Raw genomic sequence first — 16,605 nt, forward strand, 5'->3', positions numbered from 1 at the left:
AGTATTCTTAATGTGTTAGATTTCTCCGAAAGTATTCTTAATGCGTTAAATTTCCCCAAAAGTATTCTTAATGCGTTAGATTTCTCCGAAAGTATTCTTAATGCGTTAGATTTCCCCGAAAGTATTCTTAATGTGTTAGACTTCCCCGAAAGTATTCTTAATGCGTTAGGTTTCCCCGAAAGTATTCTTAATGCGTTAGGTTTCCCCGAAAGTATTCTTAATGCGTTAGATTTCCCCGAAAGTATTCTTAATGGGTTTTTCTGGGACAAATTATTCTGTACAACCTTGTAGCAATTTTTAACATCTCTGTTTTCCACTTGGGCTTCTCTGGTTAAGACAATATTTGAATAATATTTAACAATATTTAATAATAATACAGATTTAATATATTAAAATTTCAGGGTTTTATTTTAATTTTTTAAAGCTGCCCATCGATGGGTTAACGGTAAGTTTACAAACCTATAATGCTAAAATCCCGGGTTTGATTCCACACGGTAAACAGATTACAGACAATCCAATTCGTAGCTTTGCGCTAAAACAACAACAGTAACTTTCTCAATAAATATTTTCTCTCATACAAGTTTCTTTTTTATTGGTATGGATATTTCTACATAATATTCGAAACTGTAAATATTGACATTTTTAAGGACATCATTTTCCAAAATTTTAATTTATTTTACCTTCTATCCAGCTGATAGGTTTCTTGATCCGACTATGTAATGTTTTTTTTACATCAATTATATACATATTCTTTAACCTTTCTATTATTCCACCCCTCCCCCATGCACTGCCCGATACACAATATTTGTCTTAGTTGACTGGTCTAGAACATTTTTTAAATTAAAGTTTGTTAACAAAGTTCTGAAAAACTCCAATTTATAATATAATATTTATGCTATAAATATTCACTATCCACTTTGGGTATTTAATTTTCCATTTAAATATGCCATTGAAGACAAGATATTGTGATACTTTGTATTATTATTAATTAACTTAAGCTGTTAATTTAATTTTGTCTGCTTTTCCCTCGTGTTAATTATTATTATAATTAAAACTTACTCATTGTTTTATATGCATTTTTAAAGGTTAAATACAAATTAATATAATGTCTTCGGAGGGGGGGATTTTATTTAGTGACTAATATATCACAGAAAATTCGAGTGTCGAATACATAGTATGTCTATAAACATGATCTGGTTGTATTCCCAAATATTTTTTACAACTATGTCTAAATTACTACAATTTAAATATACCCACAGTATGTCTATAAACATGATCTGGTTGTATTCCCAAATAATTTTTTACGACTATGTCTAAATTAGTACAATTTAAATATACCCACAGTATGTCTATAGACATGATCTGGTTGTATTCCCAAATACTTTGTACAACTATGTTTAAATTAGTACAATTTAAATATACCCACAGTATGTCTATAAACATGATTTGGTTGTATTCCCAAATACTTTGTACAACTATGTTTAAATTAGTACAATTTAAATATACCCACAGTATGTCTATAAACATGATTTGGTTGTATTCCCAAATACTTTGTACAACTATGTTTAAATTAGTACAATTTAAATATACCCACAGTATGTCTATAAACATGATATGGTTGTATTCCCAAATACGTTTTACGACTATGTCTAAAATAGTACAATTTAGATATACCTAGATTTTCCACGCCAAAATTTGTCATCTAGAAATAAAACCATCAAATTTGCAAAACATCTAGAGCGGAAGGATTGATTTTAGGAGGAAAAACTTACCCCTGAACTAAGGAAACATGATTTCGTCTGAGTCAAAATGAAAGTAATTTATGCAAAGAAGAATTAACGAAAAACTGACCCTTGATCTTAGTAGCCTATTTCCAGGATTTTAATAAATAAGATGATCCCATTTTCCAGTAAATATAACTACTGATAAAACATTAGAGTTCACTAAGGTTGGAAGACGATCAATTTTAAAATAAGTGAAGTATCTAACTAGTTTATATGATATGATTTGAAATGTAAGAAGTTAAAAAGATACGTATTCTTATTGCAAGAGTGAAGCATCTAAGTCTAACTCCAGTTTATATGATATGTTTATAAATTTTGAAATGTAAGAAGTTATAAAAGATACGTATTCTTATTGCAAGAGTGAAGCATCTAAGTCTAACTCTAGTTTATATGATATGTTTATAAATTTTGAAATGTAAGAAGTTATAAAGATACGTATTCTTATTGCAAGAGTGAAGCATCTAAGTCTAACTCTAGTTTATATGATATGTTTATAAATTTTGAAATGTAAGAAGCTAAAAAATACGTATTCTTATTGCAAGAGTGAAGCATCTAAGTCTAACTCTAGTTTATATGATATGTAGCGGGATCGAAACACAGCGACGAACTTCCTCACCATTTCAGAAGTGGGAGCGTTATAATCATACGGTGAATCTCATTATTCGTTGGCATAGAGTAGCCCAAGGTTTGGTGGTATGTGCTGCCGGCTGGCTGCTTTCCATGTGGTCGAGAATTCAAAAATTAGAGACGACGGAAGATAGCCTTAGTAGTTTTGCCATAAATAAACAAACAAACAAATTCATTTGTTTTATCCATTAAGTCAATAATGATAAATAAACGAAACAAATTCATTTGTTTTATCCATAGAGTCAATAATGATAAATAAACAAACAAATTCATTTGTTTTATCCATAGAGTCAATAATGATAAATAAACAAACAAATTCATTTGTTTTATCCATAGAGTCAATAATGAAATACAGTTTTCTTTACATTTTATATAGTCCTGTGATAGGTTTTGAAAATTATCTGGTTTACAAGCATTAAATGTTGTTTTAGCCAAAAGTTACACAATAGGCTATCTGCACTCTGTCCATCGTAGGGAATCGAACCCTAAATTTTTAGCATTGTAAGTCTGCAAAATTGTCGTTCACTCACCCCGGGGGAAAAGAATTAACTTTACCTCCCATTTACAAAACTCGTACTGTTAATCATTGTTTAGTTATGCAGTTATTTTTTTTTGAAACGTTCATTTTCCGTTTCGTAGTATTCTTATGGTGACATTTTTATCATTAAAGGACTAATAAATATTATATTAAAACTGCCTAAACGAAATACATTTGTACTCTCAACTAAACTGTTTTAACCTAAATCACTGATTGCTAATTCTTCAAATATCTGTCATAATTTATAATTCTGAAATTTTAAAATAAATTTATTGTATGTTTACATTAGCTTATCCAGGGTTGTAGCTTCGGTGGGCGGGGCCGCTCAGCACTCCCGTGCAAGGTGACTAATACCGCCCAGCACTTGTTTTTCACTGAGAAAATGTTCACCATAAACACGAAAAATTTCTTTGTCGCGGTACAGCTCACTTCGCAATTACCTTGTTAGAGACAAACACTTTTACAGAAAAGTCACGAAGCAAATAACCTTCGCGCTAAAATACTTTTTTAAGAAAAGTCCATGGGAAAAATCCTTCACGCGAAGCTAAAGAAACGGCCCATGCCACACTAATTCACTTGTACTTAGCGTGGCACATCAAATAATATCATCCTCAGTAGATACCATGCAAAGCCTATTTTCTTTCCAGTAAAAGTTTATGTTGTGTGTAAAAGTATTTTTAAAATTTTATGGATATCTAAAATATTAAAGTATATAATATATATATATATTGCATAAAACTTTTTTTTAATCCGATTGTGACTAATTTGTATCAATTGCCAGCTGTTAAATATAGACCCATCAGAAAAATTTGACTCCCCCTATATATTTTTAGACTCGTCGTTCACCTTATAACACGTGTTTGCCTAGTAACTGCTAGTGTGGAGCATTTTAACTGACTTTCCGAAGGAATTTACAAGTTTTCAAAGTTATTAAAATTATAAACATGAAAATAATAACATTTTCTCTTTTTTTGCCTGGTTGAGGGGGGGGGACGATGGCGGTAAATGCAGGCACATGCATCTGTGGTGTAGTCTGGTTTTTACCGCCCACCACTCAAATCATCCTAACTACAACCCTGAATTTATCGTAAGATACTCATAAAATACATGTTACTAATTAAGCAGAAAATACCTGATCAAATATGCACTCGGTGTCTAGTGCATTTCGTGTGAACAAACAAATTATTTAAGAGAATTATAAGTTAGAGCAAATTTGTCTATGTTTTTTCAACTTCCCAAAAATTAGCGCAGTAACCTTGTGTCACTTCTAAACATACTTGTAATAATTATAGCCCTAAAATCTATAATGTATGCAAAAAATGCCATATTAAACTGTGACAAAAACTATAAAAATTTCCCTTTTAGTTCAAATAAAAAAAAAGGGCTACACGTTTTAAGTATCAGCAGTAAACTGTAAAAGTTTTTGATGATGATAGAAAATACATAAATAATTTTTTTATTTGAATAATCTTTCATAAATATTATAACTTAATATCAAAGATCGTTAGTATAATTTCAAACCACATCTTCAGTAACTTTGACCAATCTAGTAATTCAAAAAAAAAAAGAATAAATTCAACCAATACAAATCTGTAAGCATTTCACATGCAGCAATATTGTTTGTAATAAAGTTATTCTATTTTTGTTTTCTGTTAAGTCAAGCATTGATAACTTTCGAAATTATTACTTAATTAAGAATATTCTTCACTTCATTTGTCATTTAGATTAATCAAAACAAAAAGGAAAGTTTTTTGGCAAACTATAAAATTTCTAAGAACTTAACTCGTCAAATAAATGTTGAAAAATGGAATGAGGTTACAAGAAATACACCTAGCACTTAAGTAATCTAAATACTGTAACACAATTATTATTGGAGATAAATAATCTTGATTAATTCAGAAATAATAAGATATAAAATATGAAGATTCTAGTTAGAGTTAGAGTTTGAAATAGTTCATCAAACTCAATATCTAATGTCAAAACTTCCTTCTTTCAAGAATTATTTTCGTGATGGCTGGAACACCTTTGATTTTATTACTGTTGTTGGAAGCGTAGTGGATGCACTAGTGATGGAAATAGGGGTAAGTTCTGTTAGAAAATAGTGATGGAAATAAGGGTAAGTTCTGTTAGAAAATAGTGATGGAAATAGGGGTAAGTTCTGTTAGAAAATAGTGATGGAAATAGGGGTAAGTTCTGTTACAAAATGGTGATGGAAATAGGGGTAAGTTCTGTTAAAAAATAGTGATGGAAATAGGGGTAAGTTCTGTTAGAAAATGGTGATGGAAATAGGGGTAAGTTCTGTTAAAAAATAGTGATGGAAATAGGGGTAATTTCTGTTAGAAAATGGTGATGGAAATAGGGGTAAGTTCTGTTAAAAAATAGTGATGGAAATAGGGGTAAGTTCTGTTAGAAAACATAAAAAACTATTTTTACACACATTACCTGGTGCATTTTATTTTAGCTACAATAATATTATTGAAGTGTCTCAGCATTTATCGGTGTAATAATGAATCACATTTTAATCGCCTTCCACTTTCTTTCATCGTGATTTTAAATCCTGATTTAGGCATTCGCGATTAAGGATTAGGGTTAGAGCTGTAAGACAGTTTTTTTGTTGGATTTTTTTCTTTATTTTACCCCGGAGAGAAAGTACTTGTTTTTAATGAAACAGAACAAAAAACCAGTAATATTCAGGCTATAAGGCTATTAAAATCAGACAAATGTTTGTCTATACTAACCGAAGATACAGTGTTACATGATTTACATAATGTTATGAATAAATGTTTGTTTATAATAACCAAAGAATCAATGTTACGTTATGACATGATTTATCTTGTGGATAAATTTTTGTCTATACTGACCAAATAATCAATGTTACGTTATGACATGATTTATCTTGTGGATAAATGTTTGTCTATACTGACCAAAGAATAAATGTTACGTTATAACATGATTTATCTTGTGGATAAATGTTTGTCTATACTGACCAATGAATCAATGTTACGTTATGACATGATTTATCTTGTGGATAAATGTTTGTCTATACGTTATGACATGATTTATCTTGTGGATAAATGTTTGTCTATACTGACCAAAGAATAAATGTTACGTTATAACATGATTTATCTTGTGGATAAATGTTTGTCTATACTGAACAAAGAATCAATGTTACGTTATGACATGATTTATCTTGTGGATAAATGTCATAACGTAACATTTATTCTTTGGTCAGTATAGACAAACATGATTTATCTTGGGGATAAATGTTTGTCTATACTGACCAAAGAATCAATGTTACGTTATGACATGATTTATCTTGTGGATAAATGTTTGTCTATACTGACCAAAGAATCAATGTTACGTTATGACATGACGTACATAATTTTATGTACAAATGTTTGTCTATACTAACTAAAGATCCAATGTAATGCTATGTATGACATGATTTACATGCCAAGAAGATAACTTCTGCGATACAGCACTTACAACTTTATTATTGAATTATTTCGACATCAATTTTGATATTTAAAAAAAAATAGAAGATATATTAAAATTCGCGGAACTTGCATAACCGTTTGCTCAGCACGAGGACCCCATTAGCTCAGTTTCACAACAGATTCTAAGCTAGATGTCGCCACTTCATGCGTAAACCGGTGTGGCTTAGTGGTTATCGTGGCAAACTGTGAATTCGAGGGTCTGTGGTTTTCATGTCAATTCCGCAAAATCGCGCTCCGTCGTTTCGGCCGTGGTTGAGTTATAAGAGTGACGGTCAATTCCCACTAATCGATCAGAGTATCCCAAGAGATAGCGATGTGTGCTGTTTACTAACTTTCTTCCCTCTAATCGATCAGAGTATCCCAAGAGATAGCGATGTGTGCTGTTTACTAACTTTCTTCCCTCTAATCGATCAGAGTATCCCAAGAGATAGCGATGTGTGCTGTTGACTAACTTTCTTCCCACTAATCGATCAGAGTATCCCAAGAGATAGCGATGTGTGCTGTTGACTAACTTTCTTCCCACTAATCGATCAGAGTATCCCAAGAGATAGCGATGTGTGTGCTGTTGACTAACTTTCTTCCCACTAATCGATCAGAGTATCCCAAGAGATAGCGATGTGTGCTGTTGACTAACTTTCTTCCCACTAATCGATCAGTTTAAAATTAGGGATAGCTGGCACATATAGTTCTTGTGTAGCTTTGTGCGAAAATCCGAAGCAAAGAAACAATCCTAACGTCCTGTCCTAGTTCCTGTTGTTAAAAAAGAAAAAAATGCTGAGTTATTACGTTTTATATACAGAGCTTGTGGTTTATTAAACCTTTTTTAATACGTTCCTTAGGAGCCAAGGGGTGTCTTTACACTACAATTTGTTAAATATTAAAAGTAAGTTCAATCCGGTTGTTTTGGACGTATAATTTCGAGATAACTTCGAGGCAAGATTTCGTATGTTAACTGATAAATTTTTAAGTGAAATACAACATCCTCAAGTCTCCATACTAGCTAGTACTAAGGTCTACCGCTGGGAGTAAATTCAGTATATATCAATAAAGCCACATTCTCAGCATCATTAATTCAGAAATTGCCGACCTTTTGTGCTTCTGCTATCACTTTTTTATGTTTAGCTTTCAAGTGAGATACGAACGATTTCACCTGCGATTCGGGAGGGAATGTCGAAGCATCGCGATAGTCAGCAGTAGGATGAGCAGACAGGAACACTTTGAAAGCAGCTACAGGCATAATATTGTGTTCGGCTTGTTGCACAATATTTACCAAGGTGGTTTCTAAGTGGTTCCTGAATACCTCTGAGTGTCATTTGTGCTTCTTGTGCTTGGCCGTTAAGCTCGTGATGCCCTGACGGATTTCAGTCACCTTATCACTTCAAATCACTTTTCGCAGCCCCAACGCTAAAAGAGTGCGGGCAATGCCATCTTTTTAGCCAATAAAAATGTCCAAAAATCTGAGTTCAAATTAAGAAAAACCGGATTGGAGAGTTTGTTTTTTTTTCAACAAAAATGTCTCCTACTGGCTCGTGAAGGGCCTGTTAAAAGTAGTTTTATGTAGCTGAAGTAAAACTGTAAAATGTTCATGTTTTGCCGTGTCTACAATAATGACAATTCGATCTTGTTTTAGCGTTAATATATTAACTTCTAAAATGGAAAAAAAAACTAAACATATCGTTTTTAACACATCATAGTTTTCGAGACTGAAAGTGAAAAATAAATATTACTTTTAATCATTGACTACAATTGTGCGTTTTCCAAACTTTGATTATTTTACAGTAGGTTTCACGACTATATGCAAGCACCGTGATACGCCGATAATCTTAAATACTTTTAAATTCGGCCCTTTTATTCAGTAAAAACTTGGCCTGTGAAAAAAAGTGCTAAAATGACGTAAATCGAAAAATGCATAAGTTTATCTTCAACCACAAGGATATTCTGAATTTGCTTTGAAATTTCAAAAACTAAAATAAATATTAGAAGTTATTTTTTTCTAAATTTTGTAAAATTCGTGACAATCACTAAAGATTTGCGTTTCTGTTTTGTAGGTCAACTTTTTCAACGTGGGATTCTTAAGATTATTTCGAGCTGCTCGTTTGATCAAGCTTCTCCGACAAGGTTACACCATTCGTATTTTATTGTGGACCTTTATTCAGTCCTTTAAAGTAAGTCTTTGTTTTCAAGGTAGTTTTAGTTTATTTTGTATTTGATGACGTCATACATATATATATATATATATGTTCTGCTACCAGTTGACCTTTATTTAAATACAAATTTCTGTTTTTCTTCTTATTTCTCAGGTTCTGACCTGGAGTCTAAGCAATAATATTTTAAACAAACTAGGTTAAAATAGAATATTTGTAAAGAAAAAGAGAGAAGAGACTTTATTAAGTGATAACATTAAATGGAATGTCATGTCAGAATTAATTTAAATCAATTTTCGTTTGGCATTTGGATAAACATGTGTAGGATGATTTATTAATTTTTTTAAGAGCCAGTATTATAAACTCCAAAAATATTGAAATATTTTCTCAATATTGTAGCTTCTTAAACGTGCCCCCCAGTGTCACAGCGGTATGTCTGCGGATTTACAACGTTAGAAGCTGGGTTTCGATACCCGTGGTGGGCAGAGCACAGATAGCCCATTGTGTAGCTTAATTACAAGCAAACAAACAATTCTTAAACGTTGATCGGTCTTGTGTATTTTTCACAATGTTAAACAACCATTTGAATCTGCTATTTCAACAGAGACCACTAACTAAGGTTTCAACAGCTTTAGCGTTTTTTTTATCAATCTTGACATAAAATAATTATAATCTCTAGCACATGTTAACAAACTAACTAAGGTTTCAACAGGTTTGGCGTTTTTTATCAATCTTGACATAAAATAATTATAATCTCGAACACATGTTAACAAACTAACTACTTGTTCTTGTCACATTTCTAGGCCTTACCTTACGTGTGTCTGCTCATTGCTATGCTTTTCTTCATCTACGCCATCATAGGAATGCAGGTCAGTTCTAGAATAGAATCAAAAGTCGAACGTATTGGTTGTATTCTTTATCTTTATATTTTTGAACAAGTTAAATAAATCGGTAATATATGTAACCGTTTCAGATTTTCTTTTATAAAGAATAACTTATTCCGTTATATAAAAAAAGCACTTTTTACCATTTACTTAGCTGTTTAAATATTTGCTATTCATATGTTTCTTATGTTTTGTGTTTTTTATTTACCAAAAAATATAGAATGAAATATTTTGTTATGGAATAAAAATTTCCACAGTCCCGCCTTAAAGCTCCCATGGTCACTGATTTAGTCTACGAATCTATTGCTATTTCAAGAGCTATCATTAAAAAGCTTCCATTGTTAAAGAAAGATGGCTGAACTCGGCGAGATATATAGATCAAAATAAAACTTTATTTAAATGGTTGTATTGTTGTGTCAGTATACAATAAGACGGTCATTCGATATTATTCTTGGATAATGGCAGTGACTCTTTCTTTATTGGTGGTTGTTGTTTTTCACGTATCAATTGTTGTGTATTTTTAACTAAACTCTAAATTCAGGAATTAAACAAAAATATTTGTTTTACTTTAATACATTTGTTTAAAAGGAATTATTCTGTGTATTTGAGATCACGTACAAAAGTGTGGTTAATGTCTATATAAAAAGTAAAAGACTACCCCCGTAGAGAAGTGGTAAAACAATGACATATTGTTAGACCATCGTCTTACCTTGTCGTTGAATCTATTCGAAAAGTTATTTGTAACCAATTTGAGTTTACATAAATTATTATGTACGCTTACTGTCTTATGATCATACATTTGAGTTTACATAAATTATTATGTACGCTTACTGTCTTATGATCATACATTTGAGTTTACATAAATTATTATGTACGCTTACTGTCTTATGATCATACATTTGAGTTTACATAAATTATTATGTACGCTTACTGTCTTATGATCATACATTTGAGTTTACGTAAATTATTATGTACGCTTACTGTCTTATGATCATACATTTGAGTTTACGTAAATTATTATGTACGCTTACTGTCTTATGATCATACATTTGAGTTTACATAAATTATTATGTACGCTTACTGTCTTATGATCATACATGAAATAAAAAGTATGATTATTATTTATTAATAATAATAATACAAATAAACAAATAATACAAATGGATCAAAATTTTAAAGAACAAATAGTACAAATGGATCAAAATTTTAAAGAACGAATAGTACAAATGGATCAAAATTTTAAAGAACAAATAGTACAAATGGATCAAAATTTTAAAGAACGAATAGTACAAATGGATCAAAATTTTAAAGAACGAATAGTACAAATGGATCAAAATTTTAAAGAACAAATAGTACAAATGGATCAAAATTTTAAAGAACGAATAGTAAGGCAACGGTTTAAAAGAGTTGAATGTTTCCCAAAGTGTAGTCTATATCTTTAATAGCATGAAGAATATGTAAATGTTTATACTTATGAACCACAAAATAGCTGAAAGCGAATTGTTTCATGTATTTAATACCCTGAAAAAACAAATAATAATTAAATTTTACAACAAGTGACAACGTGAATTCTCGTATATCAGCCCCAGCTGTATGTCTGCGGACTTACAACACTAGAAACCAAGTTTCGATACCCGTGGTGGGCAGAGCACATATATAGCTAATTGTGTAGCTTTGTACTTTAATTACAAATAAACAAATCGTATTTCAGCTTTTTTGTATATATATCATACATTATATTGTTTTTTCTTGTAGTTTTCTATTGACTATTTTAACTGAATTTATAAAATTCATTATTAACATAAAGTTGTATATTTTATTTCATCTCTATCCCTTTCACCACGTGTTTCAACTCTAAAAATTGTGTTTTCATAACTTATGTGTTAGATGCTTGTAATACTAATGTTTTTCCATCACACTCAACTAACAGTTTGTATGAGTACTATGGCGTTTGATTTTTAAGTAATTCCACAAGCAGTAGTGGCAGAAGGAGGTTTCACAAAATTAGAAGAAAAAAACAACCCAAATTTGTAATACTATAAATCAATCCATTTACAATAAATTAGGACAATAATAAAGTAGAAGAAGAGAAAAAAAAACGACTCCTTTTCCAATAGTTAAGGAATGCATTAGGCATTAGTCGCCCGCATATTCTTCTTTTCTTTCTTGCACTTGTGCTTTCCTGTCTCCTTGAAAGATATTTCTCCACCTTTCTTCTGTTTCCCATCTATTCTTGGCTCGAATTTCACCAACATCAGGTCTTTGGGAACATCCAGTGTCAGCCAGATACAGATATAAATCGGCACAACAACTTCCAAACCTTCATACTCTCGTTGATGCTCTTGTTTAGGTGAGTTTAACAGTAGGGGGCGTTGATAGACGGTTGGACAACAAAATCGTCGTTGTGTTTTCTGCTATACACGAGTGTTTGAATATTACAAAATCGCCCCCCCCCTTTTTTTGATATTAAAAACTCTTATTAAGGTTCTAAAGCTTGTTCAATATCTCAATAGGACAGCTGGTCCTCGTGTGATGGATTTATTTAAATTATCAACGATGATGTCAGCCATTAAAATGCAACGACGAGAATTGTATACCTTCCCAATAACAATGTATGTCGTAGTGAAATGGACTTTTTTGACAAACCCTAAAAAGTTTCTCTAAATTTTAGTTAGCCATTTCTCTTTTCTTTTGCCTGTCTGTCTGTCTCCTCTATTTTTGTGATTATTTCTCAGTTTTATTCCTCACACCTTTCTGCTTGCCCATTATTCATCACTAGTAACGTTACTAGGTTAGTGAACGTAGATAGATGTAATTGTACGTGTTAGTCCTTACATATGTATATTTATTAGTCTATTATATTTTTACTAGGACTAAAGAGATTTTTTTTTTATGTAGATGTACTAACTTTTCAACGTCCTTCCTTCCCCACAATTAGGTTTTTGGTAATATCGCCCTCAATCCTGAATCCTCTATAATGCGTCATAATAACTTCCGCAACTTCTTCCAAGGACTTATGCTTCTCTTCAGGCAAGTTCGTTCTTCATATGATCTGCCCAACCTGCACCTCGATCGGGTTTCATGTTGAAATTTGACAAACTTCTGCTTCGTGTTCCATCCAATTCCACGTCAATGTTTCTATTTTACTAAAGCTTTTATTCGGTCCTTTGGATTCGTTCAGAATCCCGCGATGTTCTCTGAATATTTATATAAAAGTCGTCTTCTGATATCCATTTGCAACTCGAAAACATTTCATGTTGCTTAAGACACGCTAATCGTATTGTGTAAGACATGCTAATATGTAACACCGACAGGAATTTTGTTCACCTGTGTATTAATTAGCTTCTGTGATTTTTTTTTCAATCCAATCGAATTTAGAACACAAAATAGTTTTTTCTGAAACTGAAAATACCTTTGCATTTTCATTGTGGAATTTTAGGAAAGCTCACTTTATATCTTCTTATCTATATGATATGTTAATTGTATAATATGTAACTGTTTATATACTTTGAATTCCACAAAAAATAGTGTTCCTAAATATAGTCACGCGAGTACAGGAGTATATATTTATATGCAGAATTAGAAAAAAAATTTTCTTTATGTTTATTGATGTGTTTGAACCGTCTCCTGGTGGGTCAGCGGTACATTTACGGACTTACAATGATTAAACCCGGAGTTCGATTCCACTCGGTGGACGTAGCAGATAGCCAAAAGTGGCTTTGCGCTAAAACAAACAATTATTTGAGCCGGGCGTGGCCTGGTGCTAACGTATCGCACTGTGGATTCCAGGGTCCATGGCTCGCATCCCGTTACAGAAAATATGAAAAATCTCGCTTCACACTTTGGGGCCGTGTGTGCGTTATAAGACTCACTGTCAAATTCTATTCGATTAGAGTAGCCCAAGAGTTGGCGGTAGGTGCAGTTAACTTGCGGTCTTCCCTCTACTCTATTAGTTCAAAAATTAGGGACGACTAGCGCAGATAGACCTTTTTGAGCTTTGCACAAATATCCGAAACAAACAAACTGATGTGGTCGGATGGAATTTAAATTTTTTTGCAGAATTAAGTTCATTAATTTCAAGAAGTTTTATGATTAAAAAAAAACTGAATAGTATGATTAGTAAGTATAAATATTTTTACTTAAAAAATTTTGCATGTTTTTTTTTCTTATCTTGTCAGTCGTAAAGATTGAATAACCAATAATGTTGATAATTATATTGTTTGGAGCACTTTAAAATAGAATGACAAAGTAATGGTTTGGTGATTGAGCATCACAACAATGTATGGTATTGTTATCTAATTTCCAAAAATAACATAAATAACTAAAAATGCAATTTCTGTTAAAGTCCATTGTTTTGTTAACTCAATAATATTGTTAAAAACATATTCGAGTGATTTATTTGAAATGCTTTGCTCAAACTCCAGGTAACTCGTTTTTATTACTTTTTTACTTCGATTTTTTAAAACGTATTAAACCTAAAAAAACAATTATCAGTCGAGTTCTTTATCATTAACTTGGTTACGTTTAATTATTCAGGGGTTATAGTATACTACTATTTGTTTCCATTAATATCTGTAAACCCAGAAACTATACTTGTATCAATCAAGTCCAGAAGTATGTGTATAAAAACAGAAACTAAATATTGTTAAGAACATTAACGTTGAGAGATTTATCTCGACTCGAAACATTTAATTCTGAGTTAGTAAGGGAAGCCGACAACATGAACATAAAACATAAGTGGACGAGAAATAAGGATCCAACTTCATAGTTCTAAAATCTCATAGTGAGCCATATTAATGACGATATTATTTGAGCTGTTTGATCCACTGGTTGTTTCTCTTATAATTGTGCTCTATGAAGCTTTCTTCAGGTGTTCACTATTTTGATTCTAGAACGTAACCTGGTTTACCTGAAAGCCTGAAAGGTTTTAGTTCTAGGGTATAAGCTAAATCGCGTGGATCGTTTTGGTTCCAGAGTATAATCTGTATTACATGTGTCGTTTTGGCTCCAGAGTCTCACTGGATCGTTTTCGTTTCGTATCACATTGAATGTTTTGTTGGCCAGGTGGTTAGGGCACTCGACTCGCAATCTGAGAGTCGCGGGTTCGAATCCCCGTCCCACCAAACATGCTCGCCCTTTCAGCCGTGTGGGCGTTATAATGTGACGGTCAATCCCACTATTCGTTGGTAAAAGCGTAGCCCAAGAGTTGGCGGTGAGTGATGATGACTAGCTGCCTTCCATCTAGTCTTATACTGCTAAATTAGGGACGGCTAGCGCAGATAGCCCTCGTGTAGCTTTGCGCGAAATTCAAAACAAACAAACAAGACTGTTTTGTTTGGATATCACAGGGATCGTTTTGGTTCTGTATCAGTGGGTCATTTTTGCATCCAGAATACAAGCTTATTAAATGTATTAAAATAATTAGAGTCTGTGTGTGTTTTTTAGACCTAGCCGTCGCGATCTGTCCCTTGAAAAGAAAGGAGATTTTGAATTAATTGAAATAACACCTTAGAAGTAATTCGTTGAAACCTGCTGCACTATACAGAGGACATTCCACTGAATATGTAGGAGATTCATAGATTAGCATTATTTATGTTTATTACATTAAAATAACATTCATGACTGTCTTGTTGTCACAAGGCTTTAGTTTATGCGGCTCTCGTGGGGTGACTCTTAAAATCCTTCAATCCCAAACTGCTGGCCAGGTGGTTAGAGCGCTCGACTCGCAATGTGCGGGCCGTGGGTTCGAATCCCCGTCACACCAAACATGCTCGCCCTTTCAGCCGTGGGGGCGTTATAATGTGACGGTCAATCCCACTATGCGTTGGTAAAAGAGTAGCCCAACAGTTGGCGGTGGGTGATGATGACTAGCTGCCTTCCCTCTAGTCTTACACTGCTAAATTAGGGAGGGTTAGCGCAGATAGTCCCCGTGTAGCTTCGCGCGAAATTCATAACAAACCAAACCTAAACTGCTTTGTCACTATAACTGAATAATAACTCAACCTTTTTTTTTTTAAATAAAGATGTAACATTTGTATGTTTGATTCTTTTCAAGTCTAGGTATAAACTAATAGTTAGGCTGATTGTATCGACAAGGGTATCTTTTTTTTAACTTGAAGTAGCTAATAATTATTGGTTCTAATAGTTCTGGACTGGGCGTGGCCTACTGGTTACTGTGATCAGACTGTGAATCTGAATGTTCATAGTTCGCGTTCCATTGCAATAAAAATGCACTTCGCTCTCTGAAGCCGTGGACGCTATAAAAGTGACGGTCAAATTCCATTACTTGCTCAAGAGTTGGCAGTGGGTGTTATTGATTATAAAGCAGTCTTCCCTATTGTCTATGAGCTCATAATTAGGAACGGTCATGCGCAGATTCTTCTTGTGTGTCTTCCAGAAAAATTCTGCTTCTGATACTTGGTTTGAAAAAAAAAGAAATCCGTCTATTTTACTTTTTTTTGTAATTATTGAAAATAACAGTTTCGCTACGTTATCCAGTGCTTTAGGAGCCGAGCTTGGCCTAGTGGTTTGCATTTCGGACTGTGGGCCCAAGGTTCGAAACCCGTTACTGCAAAAGAAAACATCGCGCTCCTCACTTTGGGGCCGTGGATACTGTTAGAGTAGACCATGAGTTGGCGGTGGGTGTTGTTGAATAGATGCTTTCCCCGTAACCCCTCGTTTCCAAATTATGGACGGCTAGTGAAGGTAGCCCTCGAGTACAGCTTTGTGCGAAAGTCGAGAAACAACATCAACATGCAGTGTTTTATTGAGAATTACTATAGTATTGTTTCAGTTTAGCATTTCAATGAGTGTGTGGGGGGAGGTTTGTCTTTATGGTAGTTAAAATTACAGAAGAACCGTATAGTATATTACTTATTAATTGTAACCCTACCCCACGTATTATTTACATTGTATGATAATATCTTCTCATACAGTATTAAGAAGTTACTGTCATACCCATAATTCTGGACTTCAGAGATGTATAATGTATATATTTATTGTACCTTGTTTACACGTGCATATATAATGTTTGTCTGTTTTTATCATTCTTAAAATATTATATTTCATTAGCATTGGTGTTTAAAATAAATATAATTAACTTTATAATCAACAATACAATTTATATAGTGA

At 32.8% G+C, this 16,605-nt stretch overlaps 1 protein-coding gene across 9 annotated transcripts in view; it reads left to right on the forward strand.

The window, feature by feature from the left end:
• LOC106461346 (voltage-dependent calcium channel type A subunit alpha-1-like) overlaps nt 1-16,605 on the forward strand; it is a 97,196-nt gene that overhangs the window by 59,335 nt on the left and 21,256 nt on the right. For 6 of the 9 annotated variants that reach the window (XM_022388230.1, XM_022388235.1, XM_022388231.1 and 3 more), the window contains 4 exons: nt 4,947-5,030; nt 8,495-8,611; nt 9,394-9,459; nt 12,413-12,504. In XM_022388230.1, coding sequence (XP_022243938.1) covers nt 4,947-5,030; nt 8,495-8,611; nt 9,394-9,459; nt 12,413-12,504 — 359 coding nt within the window. Of the gene's footprint in view, nt 1-4,946; nt 5,031-8,494; nt 8,612-9,393; nt 9,460-11,732; nt 11,825-12,412; nt 12,505-16,605 lie in introns of all 9 variants that reach the window. The other 3 variants (XM_022388234.1, XM_022388226.1, XM_022388227.1) reach the window with 1 other exon arrangement.

The sequence above is a fragment of the Limulus polyphemus genome, unplaced genomic scaffold (genome assembly GCF_000517525.1).
Source record: "Limulus polyphemus unplaced genomic scaffold, Limulus_polyphemus-2.1.2 Scaffold939, whole genome shotgun sequence".
Lineage (NCBI taxonomy): Eukaryota > Metazoa > Arthropoda > Merostomata > Xiphosura > Limulidae > Limulus > Limulus polyphemus.